The 24,005-nt window shown below is 47.1% G+C and overlaps 1 protein-coding gene across 3 annotated transcripts in view; it reads right to left on the bottom strand.

The window, feature by feature from the left end:
* Window positions 1-24,005, bottom strand: part of PEPD (peptidase D) — a 169,455-nt gene that overhangs the window by 123,920 nt on the left and 21,530 nt on the right. For all 3 annotated transcript variants that reach the window (XR_015698462.1, XM_087729027.1, XM_087729026.1), the window contains exons 4-5: window positions 6,242-6,305; window positions 1,463-1,510 (exon numbers count right to left, since the gene is read on the bottom strand). Coding sequence is in view for 2 of the 3 variants with exons in the window: in XM_087729027.1 (XP_087585153.1) it covers window positions 1,463-1,510; window positions 6,242-6,305 (112 nt within the window). In the remaining variant the exon portion in view is untranslated. The remainder of the gene's footprint in view (window positions 1-1,462; window positions 1,511-6,241; window positions 6,306-24,005) is intronic.

Raw genomic sequence — 24,005 nt, 5'->3', positions numbered from 1 at the left:
TCTCCCTTCCCTGGAGCTGAACTTCCACTCTGGTCATTCCCCTGTCTTCTTCTTGGTGCCCAGCCGGGAAAGATGGATATACGTAATACCTATGTCAGGCCTTAGACATTGGCTCTTCCGGCCTAGCATTTTTAGTCTGTGAGAAACTGGGAGGGGGGATTACAAGGAGTTGGTGGAGGATTAGCCATAACAGCATTCCTTTCTCTGGAAGTCAATGCCGTTCCGCCTGCATCTGGAGAGGCGTGACTGGGACAGTGAATTGATTGGGCCATGTGACGGACATGTGGGTGCTGGGCAGAGGTTTGGACTTTCTTTTGGGTGGGCAAAACCTTTTTAAATAAAAAATGGCCCATTTTTGCGAAAAATGGGCCTTTTGGGGGGGAGGTATGCAGAGTGCCAAAACTTTTTTTTAATTTGCCTCTTCAAAATCTTGCTGCGTCTTATACTCGGAAAAATACGGTAAGTGAATCGCTGCAGCTGTTAAATTATTAATTAATTAATTAATTAATTTCACTTAATTGTTAAGTGAACCTGGCTTCCCATTGACTTTCCTTGTTAGAAGGTCACAGAAGGGGATGCCATGACCCTGGGACACTGCAACCGTCATAGAAGTGAGTCAATTGCCAAGCATCTAAATGCAAATCACATGACCATGGAGATGCTGCAACAGTCATAAGTGTGAAAAATGCTCATATGTCCCTTTTTCAATGCTGGTGTAACTTCGAACCATCACTAAATGAACTGTTGTATGTCTGAGGACTACCTGTACCTATGCAAGGGCATCAATTTTATCCACTTTCCACACAATATTTTAAATAATAGCAAGATACAATAAAGAGGTATTTGTTCAGCTGGGGGGGGGAGGGAATCCATCCTTTTTATTGTCTATGGAGATTCTCCATCATCCAGGACGTGATTATCCCAAAGGTGCTTTTTTCAAGAGGCAAGTGAACTTTCTGGTTTTTCTTGAAGACGTTTCGCTTCTCATCCAAGGAGCTTCTTCAACTCTGACTGAATGGTGGGAAAGAGCAGAAGAAGCTTCTTGGACGAGATGCCTCTTGAAAAAAAAAACACCTTTGGGACATCCTTTTTATTGTAGAGTTAGCAATTCTTTTTTTCTTGCAAGGTCTACACTACAGGGCTGGAGTGAGGTGAGGTTAGGGCTGGGTGGGACCAGGGCCAGCAGTAACCCTGTGCACATCTATCTGCATTCAGACAGCCACTTCTTTCTCTCTTCCCGTAGCTGGTTGCCAGGGAAGGAGCGGGTGGCTTTTTTTCAGAAGTTAGAACAGATCATTTGCAAAGGAAATTGGATGAAAGCCTTCACTGGAGGCCAGGGGAGCACACTGCTAATTTATTGCAAAAGTAAAATAAAAAGGAGGGACTACAGCATTTAGTAAAATACACTGGAGAAACATACCCCTAAGTCCTATCTCCACCAGGAATGTCTCTTAGCACTTACCAGAGTAAGAAGAACGGAAGGGTTTTTCGAAGCCAAAACACTGGCAATCTGACAAAATAAATGAAAAGAAAATCATCTTCGCTCTGTTCCATCAACTTGCAATAGCCCTGGGATCCAGGCTCCACTGATGCTGAACTATTTCCCCGCTCGTTCTCAAACACTCTCTATTTAAATATTCCATTTGACATTAATAAGGACAACACTGTCTCTGTTCTCCAAAGAAGCCAACTCTTTGGGCCCAGTTTAAATTCCACTTTTTCTGTAGGGGTTTTTAGTATTATATTATTATATGAGCATGTAGTAATAAAGCAGCAAGTTGTGCTACAATTCATTTTTTTTCCTCTTCTGTTTGTGTCTTCCACCACCCACCAAAAATTACGACTAGTTCTTAATATCCACCCACGTTTTATTTTTATGAAGGTCTCTTAAAAACCTGCCTGTGGCCTCAGTTCATAACCAACCCTCAAACACAATTACAAACAACAGGGGAGGGGTGCACTTGTCAAAATCAAACCTCATTATGATTTAGATATGTTAGGGTTACAATCCACAACCGGACTGAACACAGCTTGGTCCACAAAATGCAATGATGGTACCAATGATAGCTACCACACTGGGGAAGCTGGCTTCTGGCAATGCAGGAATCCGGTCCATTTGTATTTCATAAATCTTAGAAATTCCTCTAACTTTCAACCCTTCATTCTTGCATGTAAATAATATTTTTGGGCTATATGTTATTTCTCTCTAAGGGATTCACTATGAGTATGATGGAAATTGGGAAGATTTCTATGCACGGGAAGACATTGAAATATTGCTTTAAAAGTTTATACTATACTCTAATTTCTCTTCCATCAGAACAAAGTTTTGGTTCGGGGAAAAAGGTGGCTGGATTAAAAAAAATGTTGTCTACCTGACTTAAACCAAGTATTATTAATAAAACTATTTGGTGCCATAAATGGACTTCCATATTGCAGGGATTGCCAAAAGGAGCTACAGAAATCTGAAAAGTATCTATTGATTCACCACCATTTATATACAACTGCAAGGTTAAAGAAAATCAATCAGTGGAAACGCAGACAAAGTATTGACTAAATTTTTGCTAATCTGGCTGCTATCCTATTTATAACTTGTCCATCAATGTAAAAATTTTCAAGCCAGGGGCGCTGGGGGGGGGGAGTTGGAGGAAGAGGCAGTTTAATATAGCAGTCAATTGAGCAAAAGAAATAGTAAGCAGAAAAACAAACAGTCTCCAATTAAACAAGAAGAAATCTATTAGGAGCATTAAATGCAAAAGAGTCTGTGAACAGACGAGCTGTTTTTAAGAAGAGGTGACATACAGAGGATCCAAAGAGAAAGCGGTCTGGAAATCTGTCCTGTTTCCCAGGGATGGAATGATGTTTCTATTTAACAATATATGAACTCAGGACACCCACATGGATTTGTCCATTAGGGCAGCAGCCCCCAACATTTGGGGCTTGGGGGGGAGAGGGGAAGCGGGCTGTGCAAGCAGTGGGCTGGCACACACATCCATGCCCACAGAGCTCAACCTGTGCAAGTCGAGCTGCCTGCATGTGTGCAAGCGCACTGGCCCACCACTCGCACAAGTCAAGCTGCGGGCACGTGAATGGGAGCTGGAGCAGCGCTCGCGCAGCCCGGTTGTCAACTCCCAACATTGTCATAGTGAGAGAAAGAGAGGGGTGAGTGCATTCCACGCATACTGTTGGCTGAAGTCAGATCTCAGATGACTGCAGCAGGCTTGGGAGGGTTGCACCTCATTGGGGAATGTGATTTATGACACAGACTGAGGGGAGGGAAGGAACAGGAGTAAAGTTCAGATATATTTCGCCTTGACTGCGAAAAGATCTTGCCTAAGATGATGCTCCAAATAAATGATTAGTTTTGTATTGAAACTTGACTCGATACTCATGAATCAATTAGGGCATTTTTAGAAAAACTTACACCGGTTCTAAATAGCCCACAAACAAGAGCTATGACCAGGGGTTGGGGACCCTTGCATTAGGGATTCCAAGGGATGTGAAAAGCAAGAAGTGATGAAATGGAAAACATATCACCTATGAATTAGTTCTGTCCACAATCTATGAAAATCTGGTGGCAGGATACGGCCACGAACTCCCAATCCTCTACAAGGGCACCAGATTGGGGAAAGAAAGGGGGTGGAAGTTCCTTATTTCCACATGTTGAAGGGAAATTACCTGCCTTACATTTTCCAAAGAGGAAGCATTACACTTGTAGACAGCACTCCTGACAATTTGCCAGTGGTTGTTATACGAAGCGCAAATCCCTGGTTGTCATCCACTCTTGCAGATAAGCAATCCTTAACTAGCACTTTGGTGTCTGACACCTGAAGTCAGATAAGGAGAACCGCTCTCGATTCCAATCCAGATAGTCTGCCAGCTGCCTCCGCAGACAGTACAGGGGATGATCAGATTAGAAAGAGACTATTTCACAGGCCTATTTGTTTCAAGAATCAAACTGCATTTGGGATGTCAGCTGGAAAGTGGAATTTTTCAGACAGATAGCCAAAGTGGGGGCTCTGAGAGAGAAACATGATTGTTTAAGAAATATTTCTATTTATAAACGGTCTCTCCCTGGCCAGTGGCCAAACCTGGAAAACTTCGACTTGTTAAGAAAAAATTATATGCTATAAAAAGGAGTGGGAAAAAACAAAAGTTTCTTTATTTGAAAAAGTGAAAAAGGAAGGAAGAAATAAGGATGGATGGATGGATGGATGGATGGATGGATGGATGGATGGATGGATGGATGGAAGGAAGGAAGGAAGGAAGGAAGGAAGGAAGGAAGGAAGGAAGGAAGGAAGGAAGGAAGGAAGGAAGGAAGGAAGGAAGGAAGGGAGCCTTAACTATTAAAAGCCTGGCAAAAACACTCACCCATGTCCTTTTCTAGGAGGGAGGAAACTTATCCCATTGAAATTAGGACTGAGGATTTGAACTGAGCAGATTAATCAATACTTTACTTTTAAGGCAAGAAAAAAATGTTTTAAATTATTTCAATATTTGGAGTTTTCCTAGACCTCTGTCTTTATTTGGCCATTGAATTCAAGCAACATAGAAAAAACAATATTGTCATTGGAGGGATAGTATAATTTTTTTAAAAAAAAGAATTAAAACAAACCCTTTAAAAAAGCAGCTGCCAAGGACTGTGGGATGTGCTTGGCACACAGATTGTTTAAGGAGATGTAACCCTACTAAACAGAATTGTAATTCCTTACATCCCAAAGCCGCATTAAACAGGGAAGAATTATCCAGAATAAAAAATTTCCCGTCGGATCCCAAACTCTATACCAGCCTTTTCCAAACGTGGCAACTTTAAGATGCATGAACTTCAACTCCATAATTCCCCTGCCGGCATGGTAAAGTTCACTTGCTGGTTAGGGAATTCTGCGGGAGTTGTAGTTCCTACATCTTAAAAGTTACCAAGATGGGAAAACACGGCTGTATAGGATCAAGGTTCCTTTACTATGTAATTCTAGGCAGAAGTCTGTGTTTCAGAGCAGGCCCTGAGGATGCCAACTTCCCAGCCAGACAACTTCGGAAGAATTAATCTCTCCTTTCTGCTGAGTTCCAAAGCCCCTGATAATCCAACGGATTAGCTCGGTTCGAGCTGCCAGAAAACTAAAATTTTGGGGTTTTTTGGGATATGAAGTTCTAATGGCAGAGCTATAGCTCTGCTGGGAGTAATCCAGCCCAGGAAGCTTCTTCCCATTTGGGGAGTTTCCGTAAAAGTTCAGAACACCCTGAAAATGGCCAGACTGGCATGACGCAGAATGTTGTATCCAGTGGTGGGATTCAAATAATTTAACAAGTGGTTCTCTGCCCTAATGACTGGGTGGGTGTGGACATGGTGGGCGTGGCCAGGAGGTGTGACAAGCAGCACTCAGCCTCCTGCACTCCCCTGGGATCAAAAACAGGCCGGGGTGCCCCCCACCTCTCCCCTGCACCCTGTTTTGGGCCTAGTAGGCCTCCCTGCAGTCTCCTGGGTGAAAAAATGGGCCGTGGGGAGGCTGCACCACACACCCCTGCCCCCCGTTTTGGGCCTAGTAGGCCTCCCTGCACTTATCTGGGTAGCCAAAACAGAGCGTCTGGAAAGGTTTGGGCCGGCAGGCAATTTAACAACTGGTTCGCCCAAACCGGCCTGAACCAGTTGAATCCCACCACTGGTTGTATCATTTGATAGAACATTGCATTGTTCTCTAGAATATTCTGTCTATCCCACAGCAGAGTATCCTGCGCATTCCCAATCACTGACTTCAATTCTCCTTTTCCAACAAGCAAATTCCACTGATGGCCATTTCATTCTGGCTTTTAAAAAGTATCCCAGCTTGTGAAGGGGGAGGGCAATCCCATAAACGCTTGGGGCCAAAGCCTCTCAGAACCTCGCTGAATTGTCTTAGACAAGGAGGCCTCAGATGATCTAACCTCCCTGGAAAGGGAGTGGATGGAATCAGCACAAGTTTGAGTAACCGTCCTTGTGGCCTTGCAACCCCATTCTGCAGACTGAGAGGAGGAGAAGGTAAGAGAGCAGCCAGGGTCCGTGGAACAAAACCCTTTGAGAATTGGCCAGAGCTGGCTCAGTCCTCTCTTCTCTCCTCAGTGTGTGTGCTTCTGTGTCATGTCAGTCCAAGGTATGTCATTAACCGACCACCATTTTCATTCTCTTTAACCTGCAGGTATTAACCTGAAAATTACTTACCTCCCACCCATCCCCAATTATTGTTTTAACTTAGAAATGTAAGAAACTCACCTCATCTGTATAGTGCACTTCATTAACACTATATTTCTTCTTGTAGTACTCAGGAGGTTGGATCCTTTAAAAAAAGCAAGCAAATGTGCATTGGTTATTTTGCAATTAAGAGCACTTTTATGCACTGTTCTCTCTCCTTTTTTATTCCCATTTTATGCAGAAAGAAACCTGCTTGTTTCTTACCAGATGGGCCTGGAGCCGATCGGCCTGCTCGCAGGTCGTTTAAGGAGCTATGCATATTTCTAACATAGGGAAGGTGGGCTCTGACTTGGCCCACTATTTCAGAAGGCACCCTACCCCAATTCCGCACAGTATCTTTTAACTTTCAACTTATAGCCCCTTAAAGATAAAGAAAGAAGCATGGTGTACGGATTGTAAAGAACAGCAAAGCCATTAAAAAGTCAGCTCAGAGCTACTGCTGGCAGGGCCTCCAAAGCCCCAGAAATTGTCCCATTTCAAATCATGGCTTACATGTTGCTGCAGAAATTCCAAACTCAGCATGAAGGAATTGTCCACTATTTCATTCCAAACTTCCCTCCCATTGACTAGTCCACAAGTGCCCGTTAGTATTCACAACTGGGGTTTTGGTAACAGCCTTAAAGTTTGGCATCTCCTTGGTGGAGTTTGGCATTCTGTTCTCACACTCATGTCCTTGGATGTGCCAGTCAGTTCTGGATTGGCACCTCTGGTTCCTGTCATCCTGTCAACCCTCCTCCCTACACCCCCATTCTCCCCCCTCACCACATTTTATGACAGGATGCTGGCAAAGCGAAGCAGGCTGAAGCATTTACAATGGCAGACCAGACAGTGTGGGCTCCCCTTGACTTTGCTTGCCTCTGTTTTGCCCTTCTGCTTGACATTGGATTGTCTCTGGATCGAAGATGACCAGGGCAGCAACTCAGGCTGCCAACGTCTTCTGAGAACCTCCATTGAAATTTGTGCCTTGAGAGTAATTCAATGACCTTGCCCCAACACACCCCTGTTCTATTACACCATTCTGGCAAGGGAATGGCCAGAATGGTGTAATAGAACAGGGGTCTCAAACTCAATTTCATGGAGGGCCGCATCAGGGTTGTGTTTGACTTTGGGGAGTCAGGGTGGGCGTGGCCAGAAAGAGCATGGCCAGCTCGATGTCACTCATACTCAAAAACTAGCCTTTGTTGGTCTTTGATCTAGAAGGGGAACATTCCCTAACGCATCAGCAGGGAGATTATTGCCCAAGATTTTAAAAATCTCCTTTAAAGCTTTTCCAAATCCCACAGCAATTAATTTTACATTGTATGGAGCAGCAAATAAAAAAAAAATCTGAAAATGCATAACTACAAACTTAAAGAATTATTTAATGAGAAAGAAACTGCTTCATGTATCCTCATCCTAAGCATAGAATGTAGTTTTAATGAAATTCTAAAATTTCATTTTATGACATTTATGAGCAAGGATTAAAAGAGAAAGAAAAAGATCGAGCATAATAAAGTTGAAAAGCAGCTGGTTTCTTCTAAGTACGAATTGTAAAAATGTCATTTAAATGTCACCTCATCAGCCAAACAAGAGATGGGTACGATCTATCAAAATGGAAGCAGTACAAATACATGCACAACTGGGGAAATGTTGAAATGAAAGAAAACCTAAAACAAATGATTAGCCTTTCTTCTTTCATTCTGCTACCAGTATTCCGAATTGTATCTAACCTTCATGGAGGAAAAGGACCCTTGGATTAATGTAGCCTTGGTCATCAGAAGTCATTTTGAAGCTTCGGTGTTGCTGTAGTGGAGCTGAGGAATAGGGATAGCCTTAGCTTAACCTGGGGCTCAGCCATGCTTGCTGGGGGGTGACGAGAATTGCAGCCCAATACCTCTAGAACAGGGGTGTCAAACTCGGTTTCATTGAGGGCCACATCAGGATTGTGTTTGACCTTGCGGGGGGGGTCATGGGCATGGTGTGTGTTCGACATCACTCATGTTGGGGGGCACCTGTGTCAGCCACAGCACTTTGCTGGTGAAACCGGGCTCCCAATCTCTGATTTTGGCTGCAATGGCCATCTGCAACACTCTGGCAGTAAAAATGGAGTTCAGGAGGGCCGCCGGCAGCTCTCTCGAGCTCCGTTTTTGCTGGCAGAGGCACCACAGGCCAGTCCTTCGTTGTTTCCAGGGTAGCCCTGTGGGCCAGATCTAAGCACCTCGCAGGCCAGATCCTGCCCCCAGACCTTGAGTATGACACCCCTGCTCTAGAGGTTGGGAAATTTCTTTTTAATGGAAAAACTTTGTAAAATTCTAAGAAGAAAGTCCTAAAACCAAGACCATTCTTTCCCAATAGGGATAGGACAAAACATTGTAGAGACAATTTAAAGTTTTGTATGCAGCAATCCACTCTGTCGTCTAAGTGCCTGGATTTGGCACAACCCAAAAATCTATACGTCTAAATCTAGACCTCTAGCAATCAATATGTACCCTTAGCACAGATTGTGGGCCCTCTCACAAAATGGTTGCCAAATTGAATTAGCAGAATCAAATTCCCGAGAATGTTCCTTCCTTCTCTACCCCCGCTCCCCAGCTTCTCTTGGTACTTTTACCTGGGGCGGGGGGAGAGAGACAACTGTTTCAAATAAAAACTGGGCTTTTTATTTGTAATATCAGATACCAGCTTGCCAATTATTTATTTTTTATTCATTAAAACAATGCTTGGGAAAAAGAAAAAAGGTAGAAGTTACGTGGGCAAGAAGCATGACCAATCCCAAATCCCTGTGACAAGTGAGAACTCCAAAAACAGTATTGATTCTTTTTTTTTTTTAACAAAAAATTGAGTTGGGTTTCTAATATTTTTGTGTAATTAATAGGTTCTTCTAATTTAACTAACCTTAAGAGAGGGAAAGAAACTATGAAGAAGTGAGAATTTCTGTTTCCACCCGTCTCTCAGGTTTTTGGAATGCTACTTGTCGTTTCCTCCAACATTTTTCAAACAGAGGTTTTGTGGTCAAGGACCTTACTAGTTGACAGCATTTTGGGATAAACAAACAAATGCAAATTTAAGAACAGCCTAATGTACTATTTCGTGAGAGTGACTAGAACAGTGACGGCTAACCTTTTCCGGACCGAGTGCCCAAAGCACATGCGGGCCCGAGCCCCCAAAATGCAATATGTGTGTGGCCCCGTGCATGCACCCTGCCCCCACACATGAATGCACGCCTCCACATGCGCCTAACCCTCCACACATGCACCTACGCCCCTTCGCACGCATCCTGCGCATACATGGCAGAGACCCAATGACCAACTGGCTGGTGGGAGGCACGCAGGCATGCACAGTAGAGCTGAACTAGAGCAATGGCTTGCGTGCCCACAGAGAGGGTGCTGTGCGCCACATGTGGCATGTGTGCCATAGGTTCGCCATCACAGAACTAGAACATCAGCAAATGTGTTTTAGATAAGGGGATAATTTAAGAAAAAAGGCACAACGACTCACCTAAGGAGAGCTTTAGAATAGGAAGCGACTAAATTAATCTCCAAATGGACAAGTTCAAACAGGAAAGTTCCCAGCCTGTCTCTTTCTCAGCATGCACTTTATTAACGGACCCACAACAAGGCCAGCATACAACTGTCTCTTACAGGGACCGTTTGCCAAAGGACCTGCAGGGCTAAACAAAAGCCCCTGCCATGTTTGGGGCACCTTTAGATACAAAGCTTGAAAAGTCCCTTTGGATGTCAAGCGGCAATTCTTGGATGATAGTTGAATGTCAGCATGAGAATGAAAGTATTCTAGATGTTTCAAAGTGGAATGATTTTGAACTACTATTTAATAAGAATGGGACAATGCTGGGTGTCCTCAGGATGTGGTCAGGAAAGTCCAGAGGGCAGCCATGACCGTCCACTCAACCCTTTGCCCGTTTCTTATGTGGATCCCATATGCAACACATTTAAAGATATTTAGTAGGCGGATGTAACATTAGAGAGGGGGGGAGGGAGGGAGGGAGGGGGGGGAGAGAGAAAGAGAGAGAGAGAGCTTGGAATGTGTTTGTACTTAGAACTGCTGTGAAAGATATCGGAAGCCACTTCGTTATATTAAAGTTAAATTTACCGACAAAGAAATAACAAAGAGTAGTACAGCTATTTCAACTATTCCCTTTATTTCTTTGTCGGTAAATTTAAATTTAACACAAAATAGTTTGCCATGGAAGCAGCTGCTTGCAAAGGCTCCTGGTTTGGGGGCGAAAGGCGAAAGTGGAAGCAGTCTGTTCCATCCCAGATTTGGGTAGACCAGGTTGCACTGATTGACTGGTCTCACCGGAAAAAAACTCTTCTTCGTATCTTTTTTCTTTCCTTTCTGTTTTTCTTGAACTTTTTCCCTCTTTTCCTGCATTTTTCTTACTGTTTGCAGTTTCTTCTTTACATTAGTTCGCATTAGTTTTAGTTTTAAAAAAAAGTTTTCATACAGTTATAAACAAAAAATGAAAAAGATTGAGTGGTGGCATTTCAATCAAAGTTTGGTCTGAACAGATTTTATAGAGTGTAGGAATGCATCATGGAGAACGCAGGAAAACTCTGGGGCTGCCATTTGCCCCAGCTGTGCAAGTCCAGTGGTGGGTGTCCTCAGAGTCAAGCAGGAGCAAAGCAATTGGGGACCATGGACCCTTTTGGAAATGAGTCCACAAAAAGATGTCTAGATTCACACATACACAGCATATGGCTTTATTGGTTAAACAAGCACCCGTTTTGCCATTCTCCTCTGCCTGTTCGCTGGGAAACATTTTAAATTAGAGGTATCAAGTGAGCAGTGATTTAGTAGCCTGTTTGTGCATATGCTCAGAATAATGATGGACAAATTGTTCTGCTTCCTTGCCTGTCACAGTGAGATTCAAAACAGGCCTGCCTCAAATTGCAATACCCCAACAATGATTTGAGACAGAGAGACAGAGAGAGAGACAGAGACAGAGACAGAGAGAAACAGAGACAGAGATTTAGATTTTAGATTTTATTTATTATTTATAGGCCACCCTTTTCCCTGAGGGGACTCAGGGCGGCTTACAATTCATGGGAGGGGAAGTGCAAGACAAAACATAAGACAATACGTGAGTGAAAAAAATAAAACGATAAAACACAACTTTCATTCAGCATTCGGGTGGGGCAGATTAGAATCTTTATCCCCAGGCCTGACGGGATAGCCAGATCTTAAGGGCTGTGCGGAAGGGCTGGATGGTGGTGAGGGTGCGAATCTCCACGGGGAGATCGTTCCAAAGGGTCGGAGCTGCTACTGAGAAGGCTCTCCTCCGCGTAGTCGCCAGTCGGCACTGACTGGCGGATGGAACTCGGAGGAGGCCTAATCTGTGCGATCTAATTGGTCAAAGGGAGGTAATTGGCAGGAGGCGGTCTCTCAAGTACTCAGATCCACTACCATGGAGGGCTTTATGGATGGTAAGTAGCACCTTGAAGCGCACCCGGAGATCAACAGGTAGCCAGCGCAGCTCGCGGAGGATTGGTGTTATGTGGGCGAACCGCGGTGCACCCACAATCACTCGCGCGGCCGCATTCTGGACTAGCTGAAGTCGCCGGATGCTCTTCAAGGGCAGCCCCATGTAGAGCACGTTGCAGTATTCCAGCCTAGAGGTCACAAGGGCTCGAGTGACTGTTGTGAGGGCCTCCCGGTTCAGGTAGGGTCGCAACTGGCGCACCAGGCGAACCTGTGCAAATGCCCCCCTGGTCACAGCCAACAGGTGATGGTCAAAAGTCAGCTGTGGGTCCAGGAGGACTCCCAAGTTGCGAACCCTGTCTGAGGGGTGTAAAATTTGACCCCCCAGCCTGAGCGATGGAACACTGGCCAAATTATTGGGAGGGAAACACAACAGCCACTCGGTCTTGTCCGGGTTGAGTACCAGTTTGTTAGCTCTCATCCAGTTCTTAACGGCCTCAAGACCCCGGTTCATCACGTCCACCGCTTCATTGAGTTGGCACGGGGCGGACAGATACAACTGAGTGTCGTCTGCGTATTGATGGTATTTTATCCCGTGCCTCCGAATGATCTCGCCCAGCGGTTTCATGTAGATGTTAAATAGTAGGGGGGATAAGACCGAACCCTGCGGCACCCCATATGTTAGGGGCCTAGGGGACGATCTCTGCCCCCCAACCAACACCGACTGCGACCTGTCCGAGAGGTAGGAGGAGAACCACTGCAAGACAGTGCAGAGACAGAGAGAGAGAGAGACAGAGAGAGAGAGAGAGAGAGAGACAGAGAGACAGAGAGACAAATGGGACTATTATGACTCCAATGAAGGATCTATGGTGGCGGGAAAATCTTTATAATTCTTTTAGATTATCCATTCCTGTAAAGCAGTGTCCTGTGTCATGTCTTAGTCCCCATATGAGGATGAGCCACTTTTCAGCATTTTTCTTTGGGAAAAGTAGATAAAGCTTTATACTGAGTAACTCCTGGAGCCTCTTTTGAGCAGCAGAGACTTCAACCACACATTTCTGCATCTGCATTCATCCCACAGACGGGCTTGGAAGAACTTTGGGCCATTCCTCATTATAGAGCCGCTTCAATTCGCTGATTTTTTTTAGCAGGGTCTTGCATGAAGGCGACTTAACTGAGTGTGTAAACTACCCTGAATTCACATCTAACAAATAATGCTGAGCACCGACCAATGAAGATTAGAATCCTACACGAAAAATGTTCAAAAAACCAAGGAATACACGACATTATCAAGATGCCTACTGAGTAATTGAAAAAGCCAAGAATACCAAAAGTGACTCACTACAAAGTTGTCCTCACTTAACGACCATGTGATCAGCAATTGTTTGAAGTTACAGCAGCGGTGGATATAGGATACTTACACCCACCCCCAAAATGAAGTTATGATTGTTGCAATGCCTCCCCCCGCCATCATGTGATCAAAATTTGGGTTCTTGGCAACAAGTGCTGGGGTGCGTCAATCCCCCCCTCCATCTGTATACCCTTTTGGCTGCCCTGCACCATGGCAGTTCTTGCCAGCATCTCACGTTCCCTTGATGGTGACCTCATTAGCCAGAGCATCTAATTCAACTAATGATCCCAGGGTCCCCTTTTCTCCAACATAGACAGCGAACATTGGCTCAGCATGCTCAATTAACACAAGACATGTTGCACGCTTTGATGTGCTCTTTGTTTGATCAGATTCTTATTTACATATTCATAATATTTAGATTAAGCCCCGATCCCATTGTAGACTGATTATGAAAATCTCCTTTAATGATCAGCAGTCCAACCTGAACGAAGACTGTCTTGACTTGCTGAAAACCAACTTAAAACAGTCACTAGACAACAGCAACAATGCAACATAAAGCAGGTTCAGGTAAGACAATGGTCTTTCTCCTGTGCACTGCTTGGAGAGTCCAAGCAATGGGACATACCCAAGTTACTGTCCATCGGGGCGGGCAGAAACAAGGTCCCAGAACAACTGCTTGGAGCACCCTCCTGCCGAAGGCCGCCTCAGCCGAGGCAAACACGTCCAGTTTGTAATGTCTGACGAAAGGAGAAGGCGAAGACCACATGGCCGCCCGACAGATCTCCTTGATTGAGGCCTGGGTGGCCCAGGCCGCCGAGGTGGCGGCGCTCCTCGTAGAGTGGGCAGTGATGTTACGTGGAACCACCCGAGATTGGCTTTCGTAGGCAGAGGCGATGCATGCCCTCTATCATCTTCCCACAGTGGTGGAGGTGACCTTCTTGCCCCAAGAACCAGACTGGAAAGATATGAATAAGGCCTCAGACTGACGGAAGTCCGAGGTCCGGTGGAGGTAGACTTTTAGGGCCCGCCGAACATCTAGTGTGTGCCAAGAGTTCTCCCGCGCGTGGGAAAAACTCGGCAAGATGACTTCTTGTGCCCTATGAAAGCGGGTGTTGATCTTCGGAATGAAGGAAGGATCAAGTCGTAAAACGACCCTGTCGGGATGCACAATGCAAAGGTCCTGACGAACTGACAGGGCCGCCAACTCGGAGATACGCGGGCAGAGGTGATGGCTATCAGGAAGGCCGTCTTTAGCGTGAGGTGTCGCAGTGATATGGAACGCCGTGGCTCGAAAGGTGGAGAAGTGAGCGCTTGAAGTACCACGGACAGCTGCCAGGTAGGATATCGATGAATGGTGGGCGGACGTAGGTTCGAGGCGCCCTTCAGGAAGCAGCGCACCCTGGGGATCCTGCTGAGAGACAGGAAGAGATCCCCGGACCAGACAGTGGACAAGGCTGCCACCTGGTGCCGCAGCATATTCGGGGACAACCCTTTCTCAAGGCGCCCTTGCAAGAAGTCCAAAACGCGGCACACAGGCGCAGTAATCGGATCAATGAGATGGTCCTCACACCATCTGGAGAAGGAAGCCCACGTGGCATCGTAGATTCTCGTCGTGGAGGGACGCTGAGCAGCTTGTATGGTGCATATCACCTCTTCCGATAGACCCTCGTTCCTCAGCAGGTCCCCCTCAAGTGCCAGACGGCCAACTGAAGCCACTGGGGTTCTGGATGGACAACGACCCCCCTGGCGGAGGGAGACCTGACTCGGAGGGATCCGCCACGGAGGTGACGCTGACAGGCTGACTTGGTCGGTGAACCACAATCTCCGGGGCCAATGGGGAGCCACGAGAATCACCTCCACCTCCTCCACAATGATCTTGGATAGGACTTGCGGCAAGAGAGGAAGAGGAGGGAAGGCATAGAGCAGACCCCGGGGCCAGTGGCATCGCAAAGCGTCCGTTCCTTCCACCCCTGGTGTTGGGAATCGGGAGAAGAACCTCTCCATTTGGGCGTTCTCCCTGGTGGCAAAGAGGTCTAGCAGTGGTAGACCGAACCTGCAGGTCAGGCAGCGGAAGAGGGCCGGGTCGAGTTGCCACTCGGCAGGGTCGATGGTAGTCCTGCTGAGCCAGTCCACGCAGGTGTTGTCGACGCCCGAGACGTGATCGGAGCGGATGGACTCCAGGTGACGCTCCGCCCAGCAGCCCAGCGCTTCCGCCTCTGCCATCAGCCACTTGGATCTGGTGCCACCCTGGCGGTTGATGTGCGCTTTGATGGCCATGTTGTCCGTCATCAGGAGGATGTGACATCGGCGAATCGACAGATGGAAATGACGAAGGGCCAACCTCGCCACCCTCAGTTCTAGAAGATTGATGCTGCAGCGGGACTCTGACGCGGACCATTTGCCCTGGACCACGAGATGGCCCAGCTGGAGAGACTGGCGTCTGTGGTGACGACCACCCTGTCGGGCTCCCTGAAGAGGTGTCCCTTGAGGATCGCAGGCAACGTCCACCATCGGAGGGACGTCTTCACGGCCAGAGGCACGGGAATCAGCATGGTCGAGTTGCTCCTGCTGGCTCTCTGGTGGGGCAGGAGCAGCCACTGCAGGGCCCTTGAGTGGAGACGGGCCCAGGGAACAATCGACAGGCATGAAATCATCTTCCCCAGCAACTGCGACAGGAGAACCACCTGGACCTGCCTCGCACGGATCACCTTGTGTGTCAAGGACCTTAGAGCCTCTACCCTGTCTTGGGATAGGAATACCCTGCATGAAGAGGTATCTATCACCGCCCCCAGGTGGTTGATTCTGGTGGAAGGAGTAAGGTGGCTCTTCTCCAGATTGAGAGAGAAGCCGTGGTTTCTGAGGGTCCTCATGGTGATGCGGAGGTCCCGCACGGCCCGCAGCCTGGACAACGACTGAATGATGATGTCGTCCAGGTAGCATTGGAGTCGTATGGGTCTGCGCTGGAGGTGGACAGCCACTACCGCCAGGACCTTTGTGAAGGTCCTGGGAGCCGACGACAGGCCGAATGGAAGGGCCCTGTATTGAAAATGTCGGCCGGCATAGAAGAAGTGTAGGAACCTCCTGTGCTGAGGGCGGATGGGAATATGGAGATACGCCTCCTTCAGATCGAAGTCAGGAGGTCTCCCTGGCGGATCCCAGCCAGGATGGACTGGAAGGACTGCATCTTGAACCTCCGGTAGGCAATGTGCCGGTTAAGGTTCTTATGGCCCTCCTCCCCCCAAGTTCTTGGGCACCAGGAAGAGGATGGAATAATATCCCCTCCCCTCCTGCCCGGGGGGCACCTGCTCTATTGCGTTTATCTCCAGGAGGTGAAGGACGTCTTGGTCCATCCGCTCCCTCTTCACGGGGCAGGAGGGAGTGGGGCACCTGATGAAGTTCCTGGAAGGAAGGGAAAGGAATTCCAGGGAGAGGCCCTCCCTGATGGTCTGAAGCACCCAGGCGTCCTCCGCTGTCTGGGCCCAACAAGAGGCGAACAACTGGAGTCACCCCCTATGGGAGATGACATCGGGGAGTCACTTGGACTTGCAGAAAGGCCTATTGGAGGCCCCGCCGCGGTTGAACTTACGGAACCCGTATTGCTGCCTCCCCCTGTCTCAAAAGGGAGATCTCTCCTGTGCCCTCTCTCCCAACTGGTCCGAGGATTAAAGGAGGTTGATGTGGAGGGCTCGGAAGCACAAAAGGACTGCCTCCTACGGTAATGGTTGGATTTACGGTCCTGCTTTTTGGAAGTAGAGGGCAAGACCTTCCTCTTGTCCTTGGACTCTATGAGGAAGGGGTCCAATACCTCCCCGAACAGCTTGGCTCCCTTGAAGGGCGCAGCTGCCAGCTTCCATTTGTGCTTTTGGTCCGCCTGGCAGTGGCGGAGCCAAATGAGGCGTCGGGAAGTAACATTCAACACCAGGGCCTCGATGCAAATTTGGTAGCATTAAGTGAAGCGTCCGCAGCATACTGGGCCGCCGCATCTTAGCCATGTCTTGGTGAAGAGCATCATCTACCGGGAGTTTGTTTTGGAGCTCCCACAGCCAGATCACAACAGCCCTATTAAAGAATGAGGTGGAGGAAGACGCCCTAATGGCCCAAGCTGCCGCAAGATGGGTCTTGTGGCAGGCCTTCTCCACCTTTTTGTCCTCTGCTTTGAGTCCTTCTAAAAGGTCCGCGGGGAGGGGCGTGTTAGAGGTGAGAGCTATGATAGGAGGATCCACCCCTGGCAGGACCAAGAGGTCCTCCAGGGCGGGCTCCATTGTATACAGCTGTTTGTCCACCCCACTGGGGGAGGATGAAGTGGCTGGTTGATTCCATTGACGTTGTATAAGGTCAAGAAAGAGTTTGGGAATCGGTACCAACTCCTAGTGGGAAGGCGGAACCCTAAACATGGCTGCATTGGGATTCACCGGAGCAGCCTCTGATGGGGCTTGAGCTAGCTTGGGTTTAACCCCTTCTCCGGTAGCCACCTTCACTTTGTGTAGGATTGATTTGAATAGGCTGGGCTTGAAAAGGCCCAAAAAGGCTGGGGCATCGGGAGGTAGGTCCTCATCATCAGACATCTGATGGAGATCCTGGCCAGGGTCCTCAAGGGCAGAGGCCTCACTATCACGGAAGACTCAAGAGAGGGATGGCGCACATGCTTTGGTGGGGAATGGCCAGCCTGAGCGGGCTGAGAAGGACCTGAGGATGGACGTTCGCGCTTCCGCATGGCAGTCTCGATGCCCTTTGCAATGGCACGGGCCACCACCCCTTGCATGTGAGGGGATAACTCAGAGTCAGAATCCGAATCCAGCTCCTGATCAGCAGACTCCCCTTGAAGAGGAAAAAAACTTTCAGGAGGATTGGACCTGGAAGGTTCCACAGGGGCAGGTTCCTGGCCATAAGACCAGGAAGGAGTTGGGGAAGAGGGTGCAAAGGATCTGCTAGAAAATAAGTCCTACGACTCAACCTCCTCGGCCAACAAGGCCGCGGGGTCCTCCCTGGGAGGGGGCAGGGCTGAGGATCCCCCAGGAGTAGAAGATGGGGAGAGTTCCTTCTCCGCCAGGCACCTTGCCGTTTCAAACTGTTTGTCAAGGGCTCTCTGGCGCCTTTCGGCATCTCTAGCCTCAGCCACAGAGGGGATCTTGGGTTGTTTACCCTGGCTGACCACCCTAACCCTGCCTGAGCCATTATCCTTAGCGGGGGGGGAGCCTCGCTTGGAACCTGCGGAGGACCCCGTCTACCAGCAAAAGAACCTGACTTAGAGGGTTCCATGGTGAATGATCACACAGATAGATCAGACAAGTGCAGAGAGGCAGCAGGAGAACTGGATGCTCTGACTGGCTACTCTGCAACAAAGGGACAAAAGGAAACATAAGTTGAGGCACTCAAAATGAACCAAAAATGACATAAACATTTATACATGGTACAGAGAGACAGTGCCAGAGAGAGCAGAGGAGATGCAGGATGCCAGAGTGCAGGCCACGGGCGGCACTGGCACTAGCGCCGCATGGCGATCGATGAAGATGGCAGAGGGACAGTTGAGGGGCCCCCACTGCACCCCCTATTCACCCAGCGGCTGCCCAATGAGACAGCACTGAAGCGGTGGGCCTGGGCATAAAAGGGCGCGAAAAACCTTTGCCCAAAATAGCCGACGCAACAGCGTGGGAGGAAAGGAGGATGAGCGTGGTGTGAATGTGGCTAAACCGCCAGTCTCGCTCACCTCTGCGGCAGGCTAGATCGCTCCTAAGGCCAGAAATTCGAAAAACTACGAGAAAAACAACAAAAATGGGAAACGGAGTCGCTGCGTGCCCTAGAAGCCTCGCCGCTGATCACCGCACTTTTAAAAGCCAAGGGGCAGGCCTCCGAAGCCGGCTGAGAAAGCGCGGCCTGGAGAGCCCTCCCCCACTCATCGTCTGCCTCCCAGCCTCCGAGAGGCTCAAACGCAGTAATCCAGGCTGCCCAAGTACAAAGGAAGAAGGAGGAAGAAAAGGAAAAAGATTTGAAAAGGGAAAAGAATAGAATGGAGAGGGGGCCAAAGGGAAAAAAACCAAATAGCTAGAGCTCACAGAATTCAATCCGATCGGGCTGGACTGAGAATTTTTTCTGGAGAACGTAGCCACACAAGGAGGCGTGGCCAGGGAAAGACTTCTCAGTCCAGGGCAAGCAGACTGAAATAACCCATTGCTTGGACTCTCCAAGCGGTGCACAGGAGAACTCGCCAGTGCTAACTTGCTGCAGGACAAGAGTTACACAGATAGCAAACAAATGGTGGAATAAAATCATTAAAGAAAGGCTGCAGAAGGAGGGACAGGATGAAATGTGAATGACAAAAAGAGAACTATTTATTTATTTTAAATAGTTAAATTGAATTATTTAATTCTAACTGTGGCATGTTATCCTTGGGCAAGTTGTCTCACGGTGAGTTGGCCGAGGCGAGTTGACCATAGGAAGTTGGTTATGGTGAGTTGTCCCATTCTACCCCAATTCACTAGCCTGGCTTTCTTCTGAATGGACAGCAACAACTGGCTTTATGAAACTTTCCCATCATTCCTCTACAAAGATTTACAAGAGGTCAGGTCACTGCAAATCAGACTTTACCAGTTTGGAGGCAAAAAGTTACCAGATACAATTTGCAGAATCCCAGTATATCAAGGGTAGTTTTGCAGATGCAGAGAGCTGCCTTGCAAGCTTGACAGGATCCTGCAAAGCCAGGTTGAGTATCAATGCAATTTGTGATAACCAGCATCCTCCCAACTCCTCGGATTTCTTACACCTTGCCCCCCCTTCACCTGCTGGGGGCTCCAACATTTGGGAGACATCGGGGGGGGGGGAGGCAAATAGCACAGAACAAAGATGGCTGAAGACCTATCAGCAGAAGACGGAAGTCACCCAAGGAATGGGGGGGAAAAGAGAGCAGGCCAGGGTCAAGATGATGGCACCCAATCTAGGCCCAGGAAGAAGTAGGGGAGCAACAAAGCCTGGGAAGAGCAACAAAGCAGATGTGTTAATTTTGAGCCCTCCCCCCTCCCAAGCAGGGGACATGGAACCCTCGCAGGTTCATCGGCTTATAACCCAGCCAGGCTCCAGGCCACGGATGGTGATATTCATGGTATAAAGAGAGAGAGAGAGAGAGAGAGAGAGAGAGAGAGAGAACATATTAATTGGGTGACAGTGCAGGTCAACAGTTAATGTGGATTTTAAAATGTTGAAATATGTACAGTACTCATTTTATTATATAAGCTCTTTCTCAAAACTCCCTCCAAAAAGAATGTATTCCTAAGATATTTTTTTAATGATTAAATGTTTAGATAATACACAAGAATCGGCATGACCCAATACAAACACAGGAAGAAATCCTGAAGATGGTGCATCCCACTTGTATTTTTAAAAATGCATATGCAGACCTTAAAATGCATTTATTAAGAAAATACACCACTCAGGCTTTGTCTGTTATTTTTATTTTCTTTACCTAAAATATTCATAAACTGATTAGTGCAACTCAACCTTCCACCATATGTTACCCTTCCAATGTTTGGAGAAAGAAACACCAAGAATTCCCAGTCAATTTGGCTGGGCGTTGCAGTTGATAGGGATTGTAGTCCAATGCATCTGCATTAGACCTCTCTGTCAATGACATTTAGGTAGGATAGGAAACATCCTTCTCTGACTGAAAATACAGGGTTCTCAGACTACAAATATAACACACATATTCGGGGAGGGGGAGCCCCCCCCCACAAGAAACCTGAAGCACCCAAACGACATGCTGTATGTGATGATGGATTTTTTTTTCTGTGTGTGTGTGTTTTTTTTTCTTTTTTCTTTTTTGTTTTTGTTTCTCTATTGTTGTGTGTATATGTTGTCTATGTAACAAAAATAAAAAATCTTTATTTAAAAAAAAAAAGATACCTGAAGCACCAAGCAGAGGTTTCCAGGCCGCTTAATTTTTCTGTGTGAAAAGCTACAAAAAAGTAGTTTTGATGAAAAGAAAATAAGATGGGAAGCCAGGAGTAAAGCATGACAAATTGGAGTGGGGCAGAGAGGAACATCTAGGAGCTATCGCTGGCTTGCCAGCCCACCCACTCCTCCTTATACTAACACCAAATGCACAGATGGCAAAGTGTTAACTAAACAAGAGGGTGTCAAGACCAGCTAGGAGGACAATACCAGAGATTTTAGGAGGCACTAACAGATGTTTCTGACAGAGCCAGAAAATAAACTCTTCTATGTGCAGCCAAGGCAGCTTTTCAAATTTGCCAAGAACAAGAGAGCAAAGAATACTGCAGAACCAAAAAAAAGGAGTCCAATTTCTACCTAGAAATACTCAATACCCACCATAGAAAACACACATATATAGGAATACTCAATACACAAAAAAGAAAGAAAGAAAGAAAGAAAGAAAGAAAGAAAGAAAGGAAGGAAGGAAGGAAGGAAGGAAGGAAGGAAGGAAGGAAGGAAGGAAGGAAGGAAGGAAGGAAGGAAGGAAGGACAAACACCTGCAGTCTTAATCTGCTAGAAGCCAAAGTACAACTGTAAAGATGATTTCACCACAGTCAAAGTTTACAATGATGGGCACAGAAATACTCAGGATCCCTGGCTAGGGTGGGGAGTGGGGTGTTTCACAATAGCAAAATATGCTATTTCAAGTAGCAAATTTGTCATCTTTTTTTAAAGCAGAAAAACTATGCCCAGATGGTGTGCATGAACCCAAGAATTCTCCAAAGAGGAATGCAAGACTCAGTGGCAGAGCTGAAATCTGATTATGTGATTCATTTTACCAGATCATGGAACATCAGGAAAGCAGGAGCCAAGGATTGCTAAAGATGGCATCCTTGGCATCCCAAATTCCCTTACCTCAAATTCTGTAGCTGGTATTTTTCTGCTCTCCAGTTGTGCTGGAATCAGTTGAGTGCTTTTTAAAAGCCAGTGTGGTTTAGAAAGTAAACAAATGCCAAGAAACAACCCTGAAGTTTTTACTTCTGTCTGAACTCAGCTTGTGCCCGTAAAATTTTAGATTCTTTCATCCAAAGCATCTGTCTATCTATGAAGGGCGGGTGTCCCTTGCTGGGATGGCAAGGTCAGATATGCAACACTCTTAGCTTATGCACCATCACTTAAGTTTAACATGGGTCACTGGCTAAGGTTCTGGTTTCTGCACCATAATCACCGCAAGAGATTTGAAGAGCTGAGTGGACTCTGGCGTAGTGCTTGAGATATGTAGCTTCTTTCTCAGGGTCTGAGAACCATAGAGGAGCAAAATCTAAATATTGTTCTTACACAAGTGACGGACCTTGCTATTCACTCCCTTTTTGGCCCCACTTGAGTCACCAAACACACCCGCATTCCAGTGGTGGGATTCACAATTTTTTACTACTGGTTCTGTGGCTGTGGCGTGGCTTGGTGGGCATGGCTTATGGCAGGGGTGAAATCCAGCAGGTTCTGACAGATTCTGGAGAACCGGTAACGGAAATTTTGAGTTGTTTGGAGAACCGGCAAATGCCACCTCTGGCTGGCCCCAGAGTGGGGTGAGAATGGAGATTTTGCAGTATCCTTCCCCTGCCACGCCCATCAAGCCATGCCTACCAAGCCACACAACGCCCACCAAGTCACACCCACAGAACCGGTAGTAAAAAAAATTGAATTTCACCACTGCTTGGTGAGCGTGGCAGGGGAAGGATACTGTAAAATCCCCATTCCCTCCCCATCCCACTAACCTGCTTTCCAGCTCCGTTCTGTGCAGGGCAACAAAAGAAGACCCAGACGATCAGCTGGGATTTGGGAGGCAGAGAATAGATGGGGCGTGGCCAGCCAGAGGTGGTATTTACTTGTTCTCTGAACTACTCAAAATTTCCACTACCAGTTCAATAGAACCGGTCAGAACTGGCTGAATACCACCTCTGCTGCATTCTAGCACTAATTACAGACTACCGTTGATGATGTTACCTAGTTAGGGTACTGAAACGTTTACAAGAAAACAAGCAAGCTGAGAGAGCACCATGGACCCCATACCTACATTCTGCCGACTGAATTTTGATAGCATCTACAGTAGACACCGACTCCTGCTTTTTAAGGTCTCAGGAGGGGAGCCACGCATTTTAATAATGAGATGTTGCAGAATGTTACTGGATACAACAAGAATATTATAACACAATCTGCTTACTCTGGGCAACTCAAACGCCCAAACTTCTCTCCTCTCTGATGCTGAATCAAATATTCTGGGCAGAATGGACAGAAAATTCAGCACTTGCCACATTTTTCAACTTCTTACTTCCACGTTCCTCAAAAGGGTAAATCTGACTGCACTCTAGAAGCATCTTTTGAAAAGCAGGTTCTGGGGAAAAACTAGAGAGACGACAATGGGCAGAACAGCCTGTCCTTTTAAAATTATGCAAATTTGGATGCAGATATTCACCAGCTCCAGGACATTGCAGGCCAAAGATAATTCCCTGCAAGCAATTACATTGTTTTGCCATATGTGGTACACAGACCAGCTGTTGTACATTATGTTTTGATTCAGCAAATAACTTTAATCAATACACTGACTCGTTCCGTCAGTTATAATTAGATTGAGGTAAACGGCAGGTGCAGCATTAATTAGCAGAATGGAAGTCTGCAATATAATATATGGCAGGTATGTGGTCTTAAGCCCTAAATTGTGCAATTGCACTTTCTGTCCACCTAATCCCAAAAGATTGGCACAGGGAGAGAAGACAAGTGAATAGATTCCAAGCATCTGCTCCAAGGGTAGACACAGCTTCTCCATGGATTTCCAACACGGGAACCTCTCCATTTGGACCCAACATTCAATTGTACTGTGCTGTTTCTTAATAAACCTTGGATACCTACCCAGCCCACCAGGCATGATAGCAAACAGAGATTAAAAGTTTGTGTGGTGGCCTGTCGGCCGCTGCTCCAGCACCCTAATCAGAGGAGGAGGAGGGGGCGTGGGAGTCAGGGCCAGCATCAAGGCAACTTGAGAGCTCCGAGGGGGGAGAGGGAATGGAGCTGGCAGAGAGGGGGGGCAGAATCTGG

The sequence above is a fragment of the Thamnophis sirtalis genome, unplaced genomic scaffold (genome assembly GCF_051295495.1).
Source record: "Thamnophis sirtalis isolate CommonGarterSnake01/CBP01778 unplaced genomic scaffold, rThaSir2_p1.2 scaffold_14, whole genome shotgun sequence".
Taxonomy (NCBI): Eukaryota; Metazoa; Chordata; class Lepidosauria; order Squamata; family Natricidae; genus Thamnophis; species Thamnophis sirtalis.
This window is presented reverse-complemented; position numbering and strand designations above follow the sequence as displayed.